This window comes from Mugil cephalus, chromosome 18, assembly GCF_022458985.1.
Source record: "Mugil cephalus isolate CIBA_MC_2020 chromosome 18, CIBA_Mcephalus_1.1, whole genome shotgun sequence".
In the NCBI taxonomy this organism is placed as follows: Eukaryota; Metazoa; Chordata; class Actinopteri; order Mugiliformes; family Mugilidae; genus Mugil; species Mugil cephalus.
The window spans coordinates 17062989-17076856 of record NC_061787.1 but is presented as its reverse complement, the minus strand read 5'-3'; the positions used below and the strand labels follow the sequence as shown (position 1 = coordinate 17076856).

General features: G+C 40.7%; 1 protein-coding gene across 1 annotated transcript; it reads right to left on the bottom strand.

The window, feature by feature from the left end:
• Positions 1 to 1170: 1170 nt before the first annotated feature.
• LOC124995810 (myosin-6-like) lies at positions 1171 to 12553 on the bottom strand. The gene is made up of 39 exons (XM_047568496.1): positions 12501 to 12553; positions 12381 to 12423; positions 11946 to 12157; positions 11708 to 11851; positions 11459 to 11615; positions 10566 to 10593; positions 10377 to 10482; positions 10211 to 10303; positions 9949 to 10012; positions 9680 to 9778; positions 9492 to 9595; positions 9260 to 9398; positions 9048 to 9166; positions 8807 to 8956; positions 8542 to 8712; positions 8154 to 8463; positions 7972 to 8045; positions 7690 to 7895; positions 7224 to 7347; positions 6993 to 7129; positions 6658 to 6913; positions 6333 to 6575; positions 5847 to 6023; positions 5551 to 5696; positions 5353 to 5443; positions 4886 to 5275; positions 4390 to 4516; positions 4134 to 4252; positions 3862 to 4058; positions 3523 to 3706; positions 3272 to 3437; positions 3063 to 3187; positions 2676 to 2984; positions 2379 to 2582; positions 1980 to 2276; positions 1797 to 1901; positions 1597 to 1692; positions 1377 to 1511; positions 1171 to 1290 (listed from the first exon to the last, which is right to left on the bottom strand). The coding sequence occupies exons 3-39, from the start codon at positions 12147 to 12149 to the stop codon at positions 1270 to 1272; spliced, it is 5817 nt and encodes a 1938-aa protein (XP_047424452.1). The 5' UTR covers positions 12150 to 12157; positions 12381 to 12423; positions 12501 to 12553; the 3' UTR covers positions 1171 to 1269.
• Between the last annotated feature and the right edge of the window lie 1315 nt (positions 12554 to 13868).

Sequence of the window (13868 nt, the reverse complement as noted above, 5' to 3'; positions counted from 1 at the left end):
TAGCGCTAATGAAACACTTGCTCCAGCCAGTAGCCTTGTGCAGAACCCTCTACTCTCAGCATAAAGATTTGTTCTTGGTATGTAGCCAGAGCTCAGTGAGCTCATACAAGACAGACAAGAAGCCTAAGATAAACTTGTATTCTGCTATTTTCAAAAAAAATAGATGAAAAGGATCAATATTTGATCAATACAATGGGCTTTTTGAATAAAGATTTTGAGGGTGCTTTACCCAAAGCATCTAATTGTAGTCAATTGTGCTGCAAACTCTGCAGAATGAAAAGTTCACAATCCACATGACTGCAGTATCAGCTTTCACCTAACAATAAATGAACTGGACATGGTGAGGTAGCTTTAAACAGGTCTTGAAACCATTTGAAACATTTAATATGTTACAAATAATTTGGTCTTATTGGTCTGGTCTTATTTCACTGTGTTGTATTTATTTATTTTCCACCTTACATGAATCTGTGTGAGATAAACTACATTCTGATGTATTATTTAGGTATACCTAAGAGCAAATTGCATTTAAAATAAATATTTAAGATAATTATTCTGCTATATTTTGCATTACAGGGTGCCTGGGATTGGTTTCCAAACTGGTTGGAACAACACAGATTTAAAGTGAGCACAGACAAACTCTCCATTTTCAACAGTTTTGAAATAGCCAGCCTCTGCAAACAAAGAGACTACAACTAAAAACAACGGGACATTTCCAAATAATGCTAGAACGGGCAATGCAGCAAGAAATTTAAATATAGCAGATATAGTAGAGTGATGTCAATCTCTCTGAGTTAACCTAAAAGCTCCTGCATTTATACCATCAACATGTCTTGTAGACTTAATCTCAACTAGGCTGCTCAAGGATCTTTTACCCTTAATTAAGTTACCATATTCACCCATTTCAATTTATCTTTAGCATTTTACGGTTGTTGCATTTAAGTCTTTAGCCTTAAGTCCTTAAATGAATACGGATTTTATTTGTTGTTTTTTTTGTTTGTTTGTTTTTTTGGTCATTAAGTTAGTCATGGTGTGCCACAGGGTTCTATGGTAGGACAAATGCCCTTTACATTCTACAGGCTTACTGAGTCTGCTTGAAGTGCATGTCATTCCCTACAGTATATCCTTCTTTCCACTTCAGTCTTGTATTAATCACACAACAATGCAAGGCAATGCATTCAAAACTCATTTATTTATTATTCTGCTCATGTTGCATGGAGAATAAAGAAAAACTACATGTTAGCTACATTTAGGAAGGCCCCATGGAAGTCTTCACTCTTCATCGTGCCCTTTCTGTACAAAGAGAAATGTAATAATGAATATTTTACAAACTGGTTTATACAGTTTTTGTACTACCAGAATTTTGCATGATTACTGACCTTAGCTCCCGGGTCACGGGTCTTCGCTCTCAACTTGTTGACCTGGGACTCTGCTATGTCAGCCCGCTCCTCTGCTTCTTCCAGCTCATGCTGTAACTTGCGCAACTTGCCAAGATTAGCATTAGACTGTTCCTCCTTAAAATGAAAGAGTAAGGTCATTTGTTCAGGTGAATCTGTAATACATAACGATGATAAACTGTACTGTAGCATTTTAGCTTACGGCCTCCTCTGCAGTCCTCTTGTAGGATTTAACTTTAAGCTGCAGTTTATCCACCAGGTCCTGCAGACGGCTCAGATTCTTTTTATCCTCCTCCGTCTGTTGAAAGAAATTATTGACATACAAGATTTAGTGATCATTAAACCACAACTTTGTACATTTAATAAAGTTTATCTCAGAGGAACAGAGCCTGTAGCTCATACCTGGTAGGTTAGCTCTTTGATGCGTCTCTCGTACTTGCGGACCCCTTTTACTGAGTCACTGCTTCTCCTTTGCTCCAAATCCACCTCATTTTCCAGCTCTCTCACCTTGAAAATAATTTCGATTGTAAATTGACTCGTATTGTACACCTGTACTATATGAAGCTAGTGTTTAGAAATATTTACCCTGGCTTCCAGCTTCTGGACCTGCTTCTTGCCACCTTTCATGGCTATTTGCTCAGCTTCATCAAGGCGGTGCTGAAGGTCTTTGATGGTTTGCTCCATGTTTTTCTTCATACGCTCCAGGTGGGCGCTGGTGTCCTGCTCCTTCTTCAGCTCCTCTGCCATCATGGCAGCATCAGTGATGGCCTTCTTTGCCTTCTCTTCAGCATTTCTGGACTCCTGCAAAGCCTCCTCCACTTCACTCTGAAGCTGAGCAGTGTCACTTTCCAGCTTCTTCTTCTGGTTCAGCAGGCTGGTGTTCTGTTGGGAGGATCAGATAACTTTAGTGTTTAATATATATATATATATATATATATTATAGTGCAAACTATAATTCAGTGATTTCAAAATAGCTGATGATACCTGGGAGTGCAAGAGCTGAACTCTCTCACTAACATCCAACAGTTCCTGCTCAGCCAGCTTACGGCCTCTCTCAGTCTGCTCCACCAGAGACCTCAGCTCATCGAGTTCAGCCTGCAGCAGGTTGTTACGTCTCTCTACAATGGCAATGTTTTCCTTCAGATCTTCACTGCTGCGGACAGCATCATCCAACTGCAACTGGCAGTCCTGTCAATGTAAAATTAAAAAAAGTTTAGGAGTTTAGGAGAATGGATGATATGTTTCTTGGCTGACTAATGAGTTTGAATTGTTTAGTGTCACCTTCAGGTGAGCATGGACAGCTTTGAGCTGCTTCTGAGCCTCAGTTGCCTGACGGTTGGACTGACTCAGCTGGATCTCCATCTCATTCAGATCTCCCTCCATCTTCTTCTTCACTCTGAGAGCCTCATTTCTGCTGCGAGTCTCAGCCTCGAGAGAACCCTGCAGAGTGTCCACCACTCTCTGATGGTTGCGCTTGGCCTGCTCCATCTCCTCGTCCTTCTCCACCAACTTGCGCTCAATGTCAGCTTTAACCTGGTTGAACTCCAGCTGAGCTCTAAGGATCTTGCTCTCTTCATGCTCAAGGGAGCCCTGTAAAATGAGTAAATAAATATAATGTCCTACAGAAACTTATCAAGGAGCACACAAAAATATTCAAAAGATGCTCACCTCAGCCTCCTCCAGAGCAGTTTGTATCTCGGTCTTCTCCTGCTCTAGCTGTTTACGGATCTTCTCCAGCTCATGGATGCTCTTTCCTCCCTCACCAAGTTGCTCAGTCAGGTCAGAAATTTCCTCTGTTTTGGGGAAATTACAATTACCTAACTGGTCTTATTCAGTGTACCCCAAGATACAAATAATGTTTAAAGATATCATACAACCTTGAAGATTCTTGTTTTCTCGTTTCATGGTTTCCAGATGATCCAGAGACTCTTCATAGGAGTTTTTAAGTTTGAAGAGTTCAGTGCTGAGAGAACGAGCCTCTTTCTGGGCACTTTCCAACTCAGTTTGGGACTCCTCATACTTTTGCTTCCACTCAGCAAGGACCTGGTAAAGAATCAGATGTTACAGTTATGTCATGTGTTGAATATATTTTTATATATGTTCCAGCTTCTTTCTCATGTAATGTCACCTTGTCAAAGTTTCTTTGTTTCTTGTCCAAAGCCGCAGCAGCAGCATTAGATCTCTCCACATCCACCATGAGATCCTCAATCTCCCCCTGAAGCCTGTGTTTGGTTTTCTCCAGGGAGGAGCCTTTTGCATTTGCTGCTTCAACAGCTTCCTCTGCATCCTGCAAGCGTTGAGCTAGCTTTTTCCTAATAGCAAAATAACATAAAGGTATTAAGACTTTGATGTAAAAAAACAAATAAATAAAAAAATAGTATTTGTCTTTTGTGGTTTAATGTATCCATCACAAACATTACAAATGTTACAGGAAAGTCTATTCTCCATTTACTCAGTCAGTCCTTACTTTGCTTCTTCCAGCTCCTCTGTCCTTTGGATGGCATCAGTTTCGTACTTGGTTCTCCACTGAGCCACCTCAGAATTGGCCTTGGACATGCTGCGCTGGAGCTCAGCTTTGGCCTCCTGCTCCTCTTCAAACTGCTCCCTCAACAGATCACAGTCATGACGAGACGACTGCACTGCATGGGCAAGTGCATTCTTGGCCTTTGATAAAATAACAAGAAGTCAAGTTATTTTGCTGAGAAACAGTGGGCTCTGTATTTGTGAAGTAGTATTTACCTTTACTTCCTCTTCTAGCTGTCTTTTGAGGTCTTCAACCTGCTGAGTGTATGACAGCTTCCCTCTGGTCAACTGGGAGACCAAAGAGTCTTTCTCCTCCAGCTGCCTTGACAGCTCACCTGTGGAGTAAATGTTTAGTTTAGTTTTTTATAAATGTTTAGTTTAGTTTCCCTAAATATATTTCTACTGTAGCACCTGGAACTAAGGCACATGACATTAACAGTAAATTCTTCAGCCTTTGACTGTATCTTGTTACCATTTTCAGTTTGAAGCTTTGCTTTCTGCATTGTGAAGTCATTGATGGAGCGCTGGGCCTCCTCTGATTTTGTCTTGTATTCAGTCATTTGATCCTCAAGAGTGCGGCACATTTTCTCCAAGTTGGTCTGAGCGAAAGGAGTTCCATGTTAAAATGTTAATCTGACTCACTGTGATCTAAATGATTGATTTGGTAAGTCCATGTTAAGCAAGTGGGTGTGAACTAAATACTAATGCTAGCAAGATAACAATGATTTCCTTATTCATCATGTTAGTTTATTGTGGTAGCATGATAGCATTTTGTAAATATCACTAAACACAAAATAGGGCTGGCGCTAGTGGGATGTACTTTGGTTTTGAGGTGCCTAGCTAAATATTGTACAAAAAGAAAGTCGCTAATTACAAAATAAATCTAAAATCACAGCCAAAGTCCACACCCATTGCACTGTTATGTTGCACTGTTAGAATCCAACATTTGTTTGATTTGTACATCTTACTTTCACTTTGACGATCTGCTCCATGTTGGAGACCACGTCATCCAACTCCAGTTTGAGCTCGCTCTTCTCTTTCTCCAGCTTCTGCTTGACTCGTTGCAAGTTGTCGATCTGCTCTCCCAGGTCAGCCACACTGTCTGCATTCTTCTTTCTCAGTGAGGCAGCAGTGGCTTCATGCTGCAGAGTAGCCTCTTCGAGGTCTCTGCGCATCTTCTGAAACTCGGCCTCCCTCTTCTTGTTCATCTCGATCTGGGCAGCAGTGGCTCCTCCAGCCTCTTCCAGCCTCTCGCTGATCTCCTCCAGCTCTCTGGCTAAGTCAGCTCTCTGTTTCTCCACCTTGGCTCGGGCAGCTCGCTCTGCCTCCAGTTCTTCCTCCAGCTCTTCAATGCGGGCCTTGATGAAATTCATCAGATTATAATACATTTTAAGAAAAAACAATTCATTAAATAGGATCCTGTTTGTGCAATTACCTGTAGCTCCTTCAGTTTCTTCTGGAGCTGAGCCCCCATGGCCTGCTCATCTTCAATTTTGCTGAGCTGCTGGCTAATTTCAAAATCTTTCCTACATTAAAGAACAAAGTGTTGTATCTTAGTAACTTTTTTTTTTTTTTTTTTTTTTTTTGTATGTTGTATATTTTTGAGTTTGAGTTTTGAAATGATTAGTTTTACTTTTTGAGCTTTTCCTCCAGCTGCTGCTTGTCGTTCTCCAGATCCATCACATTTTCTTGAGTTAGCTTCAAGTCCCCTTCCAGTTTTCTCTTGGCTCTTTCCAGATCCATTCTCAGTTTCTTCTCCTGCTCCAGTGAACCTTCAAGCTACACAACAAAATAATACAAACATTTACTTCCTATAAGAATAAGAAATTGTAGTCATTGACACTTCTTATTCTTCTTGTTGTTCTTATATTCTTATATATATCCTGGCCTTGCAATTTATTACAGTTAATGAATGAATGAAGTACTCACATCATCAACTTGCTGCTCCAGCTTGACTTTTGCCTTGGTCAGACTGTTGACTTTGTCTTCCTCACTCTGCAGGTCATCCAGTGTTTGCTGATGAGCTTCCTGAAGAGCTTTCTTCTCTTTGGTCAGCTTAGCAATGATTTCATCCAGAGCTGCCATCTCTTCGGTCAGGTTTTTTACCTTGGAAAATAGATCACACAATTGCATTAAGTGTTTTATATGGAACGATTCTTCATGAAATCTGTAAAACATCTTTGAACCTGCTGTGAACTCTGATATATAATGATATATCATTTAAATTCATTTAAAGTTAGTCTCTGGCTTCCTGATCAAAGCCCAATGTAGCTTTGTAGCTCTGATTCTGGCCTTGCATTTTAATAGCTACAGTCAACCAGTCTCTCAGTCTTAAACAATGTGGTGAAAGATACTTAGGTACTCTGCATCATCAGTCATTTGATAATCTGTTCATATAACAATGACTGGTTATACCTTGTTCTCAGTGGCATGTTTCTCTTTTTCCACTTTAGCCAGAGTCAGTTCCAGATCATCAATGTCCTTCTTGAGCTCTGAGCACTCGTCCTCCAGCTTCCTCTTCTTGGCAGTCAGCTCTGCATTCATCTCCTCCTCATCCTCCAGTCTCTCTGTCAGTTCTTTGGATTTGGCTTCAAGCTGGATTTTGCTCTTGATCAGACCCTCACAGCGCTCCTCGGCATCTGTAAGATTGTCTTGTTCCTACAGACAGAACATTAAACGAATGTTTAAGTTCATAACAGTTATGTGCATATTTGTTTTACATAAGACTGAATGGTCTTACAGTTTGGACTTGGAGCTGTAGGTCATTCTTCTCTTGGAGAAGGGTGACCATTTTTTCCTCCAGCTCCTTCCTGCGGGCTTCAGATTTTGCAAAAGCCTCTTTGAGCTTTGTGAATTCCTCTTTCATGTTTGCCATCTCTTTCTCAGTCTCAGCTGACTTCAGCAGAGGTTTAATTTTGAAGAACATCTTCATCCAGGGCCAATTCTTGACACCCATGAAGGCACGCACATTCCACTGGATCACCAGCAAGGCATCCCTGTGGATAACATGTGTTTGAATTTTTTTTATCATTTAAAAGAATCTGTCATGGTAAATATGAGAAGTTAAGCACCTACCTGCGCTCAACAATTTTTTGGAACTCAATCCTGGCGAGTAATCCTCTGGCTCTTGCTTGAATTCCAGTTATAATGAGAGCGAGGCGATCATCTCTCATCTCCTCAAGAACACCCAGCAGACCAGCTTTGAAGAACACCTGAAACATTAAGGTTTTTATGTTTTCTTCCATACACAATTGTTGATTTCAACACTCAATGCTCATTTTCTTAGTTTATGTAGGTAGAGCCAACCTTTGTGTGTCCCAGCTTGTACTGCTCATGATCAATGTCCAAAGAGCCCAAAAGCTTTTCTGCTGCTTTTTTGTTGTCCATGAACTGTCCCTCAGGAATAGCATTGGGGTTCAGGATACGATATCTGAAATGATCCATGGATAACATCATTACAATTGCTGGGGGAATTTGAAAATATATTACTAAGCAAGTTTCATGAGAGGCAGTCCGACTGCACTTGTATAGCATTCAGTTCATAATGCACTTCACTGCCCATTTCACAGGAGAAAATCTTCTAGAAGGTTGATAGTCAGTTACTGATTTTTATTGTGGATGCTGGTCATTTATCCAAACAACATTGCAATATCTAATTTTGTCATTAAAATGGTTCACCTGGAGGAAGGTGTGTAGTCTAAAGACCTGAAATATTCTATGTGTATCCCTGATATTATGTCAAGGACTAAGGACTAGACTTCGCTTGTCTTGCCTTTGTTTGAAGTCTCCATACTGGATCCTGTTGGGGAATCCCTTCCTGCAGATCCTGATGCCCTCCAGCACACCATTACAGCGCAGCTGGTGCATTACCAGAGGATTCTCCATAGCCCCAGGAGTCTTGGTCTCATTGGGGATGATGCAGCGTACAAAATGTGGGTGAGTTGACCTGAGATTGGTCATCAGTTTATTCAGATTCTCCTGTAGATGTAAACCATGTATAAGTAACAATTACATACTGTATACCCAAAAGAGGACATGCATCAAACATTTTTACCCTGTGCAGAGCAGACACGGTCTGGAAGGAAGAACCTTTCTTCTTTGTACCCTTTCCTCCCTTGGACTCCGCGGCTGGATGGAAGTTGTAGGTACATACATTTTAATTGTTTGCCTTCGTGATATGCCAAAATCTACACAATTCAAAGACATGAATAGTTGTTATGACCAAAGACCCCTTACCTGATTCTGCTCCAGCATACCCTGCAAATAGCACACCTAGTAACTTCAGAGTAGACTTCTGATAAAGTCCAACCACGGTCTCATTCAGTGGGTCCTTGTTTTTCACCAACCAATTTGAGATGTTATAATCAACAGTGCCGGCATAGTGAACCAGAGAGAAATGGGCCTCTGGTTTCCCCTTTACAACCCTGGGCTTCTGGAAGTTAGGACTTTTACCTAGATGATTGTCATACAGTTTGGCTTTAAATGTTGCATCACTGGCTTTGGGGAACATGCACTCCTCTTCAAGGATGGACATGATGCCCATAGGCTAAAGGGAGAGACAACGTCTGATATTAGACTCATATTAAGCAAAACTGTCCCAATAGGTAAGTTTGAAAGCACCAACCTTTTCAATGAGTTCTATGCAGGCTGCCAAATCCATGCCAAAGTCAATGAACTCCCACACGATGCCCTCTTTCTTGTACTCCTCTTGCTCCAACACAAACATGTGATGATTGAAGAACTGCTGCAGCTTCTCATTGGTGTAGTTGATGCACAGTTGCTCAAAGGTGTTGTACTGTAGACCACATGCAAGAGAAAGCCAGACTCAGTATATAAATTCCATATTTTACATGAATATCTCAGGAGTCCATTAAATCCTTTCCACTCACATCAAAGATCTCAAATCCAGCAATGTCCAGCACACCAATGAAGTACTGCCGGGGTTGTTTGGTATCCAGAGATTGGTTGATTCTCACCACCATCCACAGGAACATTTTCTCGTACACTGACTTGGACAGAGCACCAATAGAGTAGTACACCTACAATAATGTCATCAAAGCATCACGATTAACATATCAGTTCCCTTCAATTAATACAGAATTCAATTCAGTGACCTTAATTTAAATTCACCTGCTGCACATTTTGACCTTTTGTGACCCATTCATTGCCCACTTTCACTCTTGGGTGGCACAGTCCTTTGATGAGGTCAGCAGAGTTTAGACCCATAAGGTATGCCACTTTGTCTGTATCTGTAAATGGATTTTGGGTTGCATACATAAATTGTCAAAAACACTCTTATTTCAAGGAGTAAAAGTAAGCAGTTTTTATTGTTGAGCCTTTACCCTCTGTGCCGTCAGGCTCTGCTTGTTCCTCCCTCTGCTTCTGTTTGAACTTCATGTTTCCATAATGCATGATGGCACCAGTCAACTTATAAATGCCATTCTTCTCCTCTTGGGTGAAGCCCAGGACATCAAAAGCTTCCTTAAACACCAAAATTACATTGGAGTTAGTGGTGAAACTGTATGTGTGGATTGTTTAAATAAAAACTGATGGTGAAGACCATTTCTTCCTCACATCAGTGGCCATCAGCTCATCTGCATCATTAATGGAGGCTACAGTTGTTTCTCCTTGGGAGATGTAGCAGTAGTCATAGGGGTTGTTGGTGATCAACAGCATTTCTGTCAAAGAAAATCACTTGTAGTCAATGTGTATTTGATATTTCTTTAGAAACAAGTATGTTCTGTGTTTCGTTTAGGGCTTACCCAACAGTTCCGGTTTCTTTTGGGACAGAATCTGGTAGAAGATGTGATAGTCCCTCTCAGCTTTGAGCTGGTAGGTGACCCGAGATTTCTCCAGCAGATCTGAAGAACAGCAATTGTTAGTCACCATATTGACAACTTCAGGATATAGTGTGCACTTCTTCATGTTACCACTTAGTTATGCGCTTAGTTAAAACATTGCAGCTCCAAGGTAGATGTTATTGCTAGAAACCTTTTTAAAGTTGGGCAGTCTGTTTCACTGATTTACTTACATGTCTCAATGTCAGCAGAAGCCAACTTTCCACTGACCCCAAAGTGGATTCGAATGAATTTACCCTGCAAGAGGCAGTTCAATATAAAATAGTTATATAAAGTTGTAACCAGTGTCTTTGTGATACCACCCTTCAAGTTCATGTGTTTGCCTCATTGTTGATGATTTGAAACTTAGAATCACTGATATTTGAAGCATCAAACAGAAGCCCTCTGGGCACTGTTGAACACAGTTTACCAAGAGTAAGAATTTAGGAAACTCACAAATCTGGAGGAATTGTCATTTCGTATGGTCTTGGCATTCCCAAAAGCCTCCAGAGCAGGATTGGCCTGGATGATTTGATCTTCCAGGGTGCCCTGTTTTTGTAAAAATGGTGTCACTACAGCTGCATTTATAATAATATAGTATATGATGTAACACATACAATACCTTTCTCTCCTGACTTGCATCCTTTTTGCCAGTAACAGCTGCAATGCTGGCAAAGTACTGAATGACTCTCTTGGTGTTCACAGTCTTTCCTGCACCAGATTCTCCACTGTGAATGAAAATGATTATACGTGAGATCAACCTGTAAGATAATAATTCATAATAGAAATAGGCATATCAGGATTGACTTACGTGATGAGGATTGACTGGTTCTCTCTGTCTGCAAGATGTAAGAAAACATTCAGTCTTAGGACAGTCTTCTCTAAATCTCTCATTACAAAATGAAGCAGAGTGGCAGGGGAATCCTTTAGACCTGGTATGAACAGGTGTCCTGTCTGATCCAGTTTTGAGTAACCAGTCATACAGGCGTTAACATACAAGCTACATTGTGGACGCATTTCACATCCAATCACTCTGACCAAACTTGGAAAGGTGTCTGTTCCATTTTCTGTATGTTTTTTGTAATTGAAGATTTGATAGAAAGTGTACAAACACAATGCATCATAGTTTGTTTTGTATAGGGCCATCTAGCTGTGTATTATTCAGAATGTGAACTGATCAGATGAAACACATTTTCTTTTACATCCCATGTGGCTCCAGGGATGTGTGTTTACTTTTAAAGTAATGTTGAGATAATGGTGCATATCAAAATAACATCTACAAAAATGCAATTTTTCCTGAAGAACATTACTTCAATGTTATTATAAGTGTTACTGACGTCACGGTTGGTGATTTTGATGTGACTTTGTTGTGGCTGATCAGTATGTTAGTTTATATGTTTAGGTGCCTATACATTATATACCGATCAGTCAACATTATGTGGGATGATCCACAGAGACGGCTCCCCTCAACCTATAAGACCCAAAGGCCCCCAATAACAACATCCTGTTTCCATACACCACAGGACGTCCTCAGAAGGCCCATGTCCAACTGTTTTGGAGGCCTACACAATATTAGGAAGGTGGTCATAATGGTATGACTGATCAGTCTATTTGAAAACACATTCTTAAAGCTAGATATTTATGGTCAACTCAGTGAAGACAGATGCTACTAGCAGGTCTGAACAGGGCCAGAGGTGAACTCACCAGAGAGCATGTACTGGTAGGCATTGTCAGAGATTGAGTAAATGTGAGGAGGAGCTTCACTCCTCTTCTTTCCTCTGTATGCATTGACCACCGCCTGGTCGTACACTGGCAGCCACTTGTAGGGGTTGACAGTCACACAGAACAGCCCAGAGTAGGTCTGTGGACAAAGGTCCACACAACAGTTTTTTTTTAAACTGAACTAAAGTTTCATACTGTAATGAGATCTGCAAGCTTTAGATCAATACTCACGTAGATCATCCATGCTGCATAGCGCTCTTTGAGGTTAAACAGCACAGCAGGCTCATGGAGGAAGGTAAACATTGCCATGTCCTCAATTTTATCAAACTTTGGCGGGTTCTGGGGGTGGATGTCTGCCTCCTTGTGGGTTACAGTCTGCAAAGATTTACCATAAGTAATATCTCAGTTTAAACTGCTGTAGAAGCCACCAAAGATTCAGGTTTATCATCTCACAGCCACTTCCACTTACCTTTCCAAACTCAGTTTCAACGGTGACTTTGTCGCCATCTCTACTAGAAATTAAGGCTTTAACGTATTCCACCTCGGGGTCGGGCACAAAACAATTCCTCTTCATGTCAAAGGGTCGGGTCTGAGCCTCCAGCCGCTCCTTGTCTGACTTTCTCAGGAAGGAGGCTGCAGGCCCAAACTCCGCCATCAAGGCGTCACCCGACATCTTGAAAGCTGTGAACCATGGATGTGGTTTGAAAGCATATTGATTACATTCTCACTCTAACGTCTACAAAGAAAATAAATGTACGACATGTTCATATAGTTAGGTAGTAGAATATATTCTAAACTAAAAGAATTGTAAGGAACGATTGTGGAAAAAAAACTCAGTGTCACCCCACCTTGTTAGCTTTGTTATCGAAAAGAAAAATGAAACTTGGAGCATTTAGCTATTTACCTGTTTACTGTTCTTCTCCCGCTTAATAAAGTTGTTGTTGAGTCTGTAGAAAAATAAAAGTAACATTGTGTTTTTAATTTTGCATTGGCATAAAGTTGTCTTCAGATGTAGTACCCCTACCTGCACCTGTTGTGTTCCTGTCCTGTCCTGATCCCTCTTTCTGAACTGCCTTTTATACACCAGTGAGGCAGAGCTCTGACACACAGCTGCCCTATTAGGACTGAGCAAGAGAACAAAGGATCAAAAAAGGAACATCTGTATAGGGACATAAAGGTGTGGACAAATATAACTGTTCTGCCACCATTGGCTATTGAAACTGAAGCCTGTTAGCTGACACTCAATCAGTACCTATTTTAGTCTTGTCCTTCAAAAGACTGAAAAACTAGAAAAGAGAACCGTTAATTATATATATATATATATATAAAGACTTGAGGATTTGACCTCCACGTTTCCCCCACACATTTCTTCCTATATGTCCTGTGATTCAAAAGGACATTTGTTTGGCAATATTTGCTACATAGAAGTCAAATTAATTAATTTACTTAAAACTTAAAACTGTTATTCTGTCATCCAATCAAATCCATTATTACTTTACTCATAAAACACTCTAAAAGCCACTGAGAGGACCAAAAGTGCTGTACAGAAATAAATAAATAAAAGAAAAAGAAAAGTAAACACTGTAGTCATAACTACAAAAAGCAGCATCGGGTGCCTGCGATTGTCTGTCTTCTATTTTCCTGGAAACAAAAGACACTAAGACAAAGATAAACTCCTTTTCCCTCCCTGACTCCCAGTAGACCTTAGCTGACCCTCGTCCAACTAAAATAAAAGATCGAGTGTGACAGCTGCCTCATTTCAAAGGTTTCAGCACATTACTTAGCCCCCTTCCCCTTGTGCACATTATTAATGACAACAAGGTCAGTGCTTGTAATAACTTTGAAATTAACAGAGGTGACCTTTAAATGATGTGTTTATTGAGCAGGCTCCGTGAAGACATACTCAAGAGGCCCACAAGCCCATTTCACATCAACAACTCAGGGGGGTTTCTCCCTGAGCTTACAAACCTGGACGGTTGGTTGTCTGCACCTGACGGACCACTCCTCAGCACATCAAGGCCAGCAATGAGGCTTTCATTCCCAGCTGTCTTGTGTCCTTTTGTAGTCAACACTTGTGGATGGAGCTTCAGACTCATGTGACTTCCTATATGAATATGCCTCTCTCTGTGGCTACCCTATACCCCTGGACTGAAACCTATACATTTTTCACTTATTTAACAAATGAAAACTTGAAGGTTCAAATTGTCAAATCCTGCTGAAAAAAATAAATGAATAAAAAAATAAGTTCATAATAACTGTAGGCCAATAGCTATGGTCCAGTTAGATATTCAAATAAGTTCGCTTCTGTTATGAATACTATGGCTTTATGCCGGAGAGTCTACTCTTCTGGAAGCCCATAATGAAGCCAGTTCGTGTTCGCATAGCATTTCAT